Raw genomic sequence first — 5741 nt, forward strand, 5'->3', positions numbered from 1 at the left:
TTTCCTTCACGTGAGACCCTTTATATATGGGAGTTAATTGAAGCGACTCTCAGATTTGAATTGGAGGTTGACTTCCTTATATTTAATCTTTGACCAGCACTTAAAAAGAAAATTGAAAAAATATATAAATCAAAACTCAAATAACTTGCTAAACATGTTATATTGATGATATAATATATCTATAAGCTCTAAGCTTTAAAGTGGAAAGTGGAGCCTGCCAAACATAAAAAGTAGAAAGGCTTAGCAAGTTGGCATTGATATATATATCCTTTTCTTTTCTTCCTTGATAGAAAGAAAGAGGGGCCATGCTTTAATGTGACCATGAGAGCACGTTGAGTTGTTCAGGTGTTAGTTATAACCATTTCCAAATTACATTTATAGTGATGCACATGCCTCTTGCTTTTTAGGTAGCTCATACTATTACATGCTCCATTCCATCATCACCAAAATTTACTCTAAATTTCCAAATTACATTATCATTATTATGGCTCACCTACTTTGTACAAATCGTTTCAACTCTTTGATTGGGTTTTCATCTACTTTTTTTAATATCTAGAAACGGCCAATAAATAACAAAAGAATTCCAAAAGTTAGGTGAGTGAGTGAGTGGGGAACTTTGAAAGTTTGATTAATTATTATAGCTATAGTACCACAGTTATGCATGCAATGTGTATATGATATAGTACTAGTAAATAAACAAATCATAACCAAATAAAATGACAAAAATATCCGATGATAAAGTTCAAAAGAAGGCAAGGTGGGAATGATAACTAATCCTCAAATTTTTCATTTTAGATTGTGCAGGCGCAAGGTATAATGACAGGTGAATTTGTAAGTGTTGCTAAATCACGTGATTACTACACGCTATGTCAACATCAAAGGACATTTCTCTTGTTTTTTGATAACAACTAGTTGAACGTGATATTGTCTCATTTCTTTATCATTCTCCTAACACATTCGTCTTGGACTTTCCAACAAACACTCATCCCTTTGTTTTCTGGACGGTAAAATAATACTAATAATAATATTACATTGCCACAGTGCTTTACAACCAGTATTCCATATCCATACATTCTTTCTCTCAGTGCTTTTACTTTTTCTTCTATAACAAAAATAGTTATTTTATGTATATAGTTCTTTCTAGAATATCATTTTTATATATTAAAAAGTTTTATAGTATTATTTTTATACTACTATGTGTAATGCTATATTAAGAGTACTGTTCTCATGTTTGCTCCTTAATATTTGGGAAAAGAAATAATGTGTGCCCACTTTTCAAGATTTGACAGAGATATGGAAACCATGTGATGAGAGTGAGTTTCATATTTATCCAAAGAGAGTGAATGTTTTTCTTTTCTATTCTTTTTACTTGGCTTTTGATTTTTGACACAGACAGAAAACAGACAGGATTAGTATTGAGTGGCTGTAGTTGTTTGGTTTAAGATTTCTTCATTGTGTTCCATTGAAGTTGTTTTTGTTTTTGTTGCTGTTGCTGTTGTTGAGTTCAGATCTGATAATAAACTGTTGCACTTTGTGTGAAGAACATTGAGGTATGGATCTTGAACCTGGAAAGTGTTGGGACAACTCAAAGGTTAGTAGTACATTAAGTTGAAAAGTTTATAGATTTCACCTTTCTGATGTTTTGTTGAGTAAGGTGTTGGTAAAATTTGAATTTCAGAAGGGTTCTTGGAAGGCTATTATGCTATTGGCTTACCAAAGTCTTGGTGTTGTTTATGGAGACTTGAGTATTTCTCCATTGTATGTTTTTACAAGCACTTTTGCTGAGGATATTGAACATTCAGAGACTAATGAAGAGATTTATGGCACTCTTTCTTTTGTTTTCTGGACTCTTACATTGATTCCACTCTTCAAATATGTGTTTGTTGTTCTTAGAGCTGATGATAATGGAGAGGGTAAGTAATTTGAATTTCCTTTTCATCTTCCTTTTCATCCTTTATGTTGATTTTCATGTATGTTTGGTTGTGCAGGTGGTACTTTTGCTCTCTATTCATTGATTTGTAGGCATGCTAAAGTGAGTCTTATACCAAATAGACAGCATGCTGATGAAGCACTTTCTTCATATAAGATGGAGGAGCCTCCAGAGAAAGATAATTCTAAAGTGAAGATTTTGCTTGAGAAGTATAAGACTTTGCATACAGCTTTGCTGATTGTGGTTCTTCTTGGTACTTGTATGGTAATTGGGGATGGAGTGCTTACACCTGCCATTTCCGGTAACAATCCAATCCTTATTTCGCAATTTTTATAAATAGCTACTTCATTCGGCTGAACTGGTTAATGATTTTCAGTTAAAGTCGAATCGATATCGATCGGGAGTACCCTAGTTTGAATCGTATTTGGAACAATATATGGCCGAACTTCGGATTACCAAGGCCTAATTCCTCTGAGAACCGGAGGGTTAAGAAAAAGAAAACAATCTTTTACAACTATTTTTCGTATCAATTTTTTGACTAGCTTTTCATTCATGTAGTTTTCTCAGCGGTATCTGGTCTTGAGGTATCCATTATGTCCAAGAAACACCATCAGTGTAAGTTTCACTTATAGCATTCTCATCAGAAATGTTTAATTTGCAGGGTTTCTTCATCAAATTTTGAACCTATTGATTTTTGTGTTTGCAGATGCTGTGATTCCAATCACTTGCTTCATACTGGTGTGCTTGTTTGCACTTCAACACTATGGTACACATAAGGTGGGGTTCTTTTTTGCACCAATTGTGCTGACATGGTTACTGTGCATTAGCACACTTGGCTTATATAATATATTCAAATGGAATCCTCATGTGTATAAAGCTCTTTCGCCGTATTATATGTTCAAGTTCTTGAAAAAGACAAAGATAAGTGGATGGTTGTCTTTGGGTGGAATATTACTTTGCATAACAGGTAACACAAGGAATTTCATACATATATAGTAGAATAATGTCTTGTGCTTTTTCTTATTTATCCATTTAATCCCAAACATGTATCTATCTACAAATATGCATATGTTGTGCTGATGGAAAACGCAAGACTAATATATTCGAGGCATCTTTTGTGAAACCTCAGAGTCAAAACTATGATTTCATTAAGATATTAAGACATGGAATAAGTTCTCTGAATATTTACTTTTGAACAAGTTCTGTGAATATTATTATTTCCCTTAAAATATCAAATTTGATATACTTTCACGATGACATAGTAAGATATTATGCTCACGAATCAATGGATTCGAGTTTCACATGGAGCATTTTAAAATTTATTTTATGGCGTATTTCTTATGTATTGAACTTGTGAACAGGCTCAGAAGCTATGTTTGCTGATCTTGGCCATTTCAACTATATGGCTATTCAGGTCTGTTAAAATATTTTCTCATTTGCTGTTTCTTATTTTCTCGTAGACCTAAAGAAAATGTCACGTAAATGTGAAAAGTTATCGGTTTCGGCTTAACAATTTTTCATATGCAGATTGCATTCACTTTTCTGGTATATCCTGCACTTATATTGGCATATATGGGTCAAGCTGCTTACTTGTCACAACATCATAATTCTGATCTCCAAATCAGCTACTACGTCTCCGTTCCAGGTATTCATCGCCACAGATCACATTTATAAGAAATTACTAACTAGTAGTATACATAAGCATTACACAAAATTTTGGCTGCAGAAAGTGTGAGGTGGCCTGTGCTTATCTTAGCTATTCTAGCTTCTGTTGTGGGGAGCCAAGCAATCATCAGTGGAACATTTTCTATCATAAATCAGAGTCAATCTCTTGGCTGCTTCCCAAGAGTTAAGGTTGTTCATACATCCGACAAGATACATGGTCAAGTCTACATCCCAGAAATTAATTGGATGCTCATGATCCTATGCATTGCTGTTACCATTGGGTTTAGAGACACAAAACACATGGGAAATGCATCAGGTATGTTAAAATTTATGCATGATAAAGTGATTAACTGGATAATTGTAACTATAATGACACGTAATTCAACAATTTTTTGATGCAGGATTAGCAGTGATGACCGTGATGTTGGTAACGACGTGCCTAACTTCTTTAGTGATTGTAGTTTGCTGGAATAAACCGCCGATTTTAGCCTTTTGTTTCCTATTGTTTTTTGGCTCCGTTGAACTGCTATATTTCTCGGCTTCACTGACAAAGTTTCGCGAGGGTGCCTGGCTCCCAATCCTCCTCGCTCTCTTCCTAATGATTATAATGTTCCTTTGGCACTACGCAACGATCAAGAAATACGAATACGACCTTCACAACAAGGTATCACTCGATTGGCTTCTAGCTTTAGGTCCAAGCTTAGGAATTGCTAGAGTCCCTGGAATAGGCCTTGTGTTCACTGATCTCACGACTGGCATTCCGGCTAACTTCTCCCGTTTTGTCACCAACCTCCCCGCGTATCACCGCGTCCTTGTTTTCGTATGTGTAAAATCAGTACCAGTACCTCATGTGACCCCTGCAGAGAGATACCTTGTCGGCCGTGTAGGACCTGCTGCTCATCGATCTTACAGATGTATAGTCAGATACGGATATCGCGACGTTCATCAGGACGTTGATTCATTCGAAACCGAACTAGTACAAAAGCTCTCAGATTTCATCCAATACGATTGGTATCGAACTCGTGGGAACAGCATGAGCATTGAAGACGACGGTTCACACTCTAACGAATCATCAAGTTACAGACTAACTGTGATCGGAACAACAAGCTTCTGCAGCCAACAAGGATACGAGAGTCAGCAGAGTGTCCAACCCGGGAGCGCGTCCGGATTCCCGTCTGTACAAAGCATGACAGACGTAATCGAGATGGAACCGATGGACGCGAATGAGAGACGAGTGAGATTTGCTATTGATAATGATCATGAAAGTGAGACAAGGTCAGAGGCTGGTGTGCAAATGCAGGAAGAGCTGGAAGATCTTTATGCAGCTCAAGAAGCTGGCATTGCTTTCATTCTTGGACATTCTTATGTGAAAACAAAGCAAGGTTCATCATTGTTGAAGAAGTTGGCGCTAAACTATGGATACAATTTCTTGAGAAGGAATTGTAGAGGACCTGATGTGGCACTTAAGGTTCCACCAGTTTCTTTGTTGGAGGTTGGGATGGTTTATATTGTGTAGAAAAACTAACATGTAATTAGGTATGTTTTTTGTTATTGTGTTTTTGCATGTAGAGTTATTATTATAGCTACATATAGGCTTTAATGGCAGAGTTATGTGCAGTGCAGTGCAGTTTACAAAGACTTGTGTTAATGGGACTGTGAGAGAATTGATTATAGATATCTATGAGTATTGGAAGTAAAAGACTATTTTTCTTCCTCCCTTTTTGACCACCAAAAATTTAATGCAATAAAACATTGATGAAGGGAAAAAGAGTGGAAAGATAAGACAATGATTCAAACATAACTAACCAACTCAACAAAACATATCCCAATGTAATTCTAGCCTATTACCAAGTGAAGTTAGTAATAGGTAAATAATATTGGCCAACTTATTAGCACAATAGTTGTCTCTGAAAATGCAAGTAACTTTAAAATGCATTTGATAAAGAAGAAGCATGAAATTCCTCCACCTCTTATGAAGAGTCCAAGGAATAATGTGAGGTTGCTTGAAAGCCAAGAAGGTAACAAGTTGTGAATTAGTTTCTAGCCATAGATGGTGCCAACTTTTATCAAAACCAATTTTAATGGTTAAAATAACACTTATCAACTCAACATAAAGATCAAAGAAAATACTATATTTGAAGCATAA

General features: G+C 35.7%; 1 protein-coding gene across 6 annotated transcripts; it reads left to right on the forward strand.

Annotated features, from left to right (window-relative positions):
* The first annotated feature begins 698 nt into the window (after positions 1 to 698).
* LOC127080741 (potassium transporter 2) lies at positions 699 to 5299 on the forward strand. 6 transcript variants are annotated; one of them, XM_051021040.1, is made up of 10 exons: positions 699 to 831; positions 1509 to 1591; positions 1679 to 1913; positions 1989 to 2231; positions 2489 to 2545; positions 2637 to 2897; positions 3292 to 3344; positions 3458 to 3575; positions 3657 to 3911; positions 3997 to 5299. In XM_051021040.1, exons 2-10 carry the CDS (start codon positions 1553 to 1555, stop codon positions 5109 to 5111), a joined length of 2376 nt encoding a protein of 791 aa, XP_050876997.1. In that variant the 5' UTR covers positions 699 to 831; positions 1509 to 1552; the 3' UTR covers positions 5112 to 5299. The 6 variants fall into 6 exon arrangements, with proteins under 6 accessions (XP_050876997.1, XP_050876998.1, XP_050877000.1 ...); XM_051021041.1 differs by having other exon boundaries at positions 805 to 823; XM_051021043.1 differs by lacking the exon at positions 699 to 831 and adding an exon at positions 863 to 1004 and having other exon boundaries at positions 1682 to 1913.
* The last annotated feature ends 442 nt before the right edge of the window (positions 5300 to 5741 follow it).

The sequence above is a fragment of the Lathyrus oleraceus genome, chromosome 5 (assembly GCF_024323335.1).
Source record: "Lathyrus oleraceus cultivar Zhongwan6 chromosome 5, CAAS_Psat_ZW6_1.0, whole genome shotgun sequence".
Taxonomy (NCBI): Eukaryota; Viridiplantae; Streptophyta; class Magnoliopsida; order Fabales; family Fabaceae; genus Lathyrus; species Lathyrus oleraceus.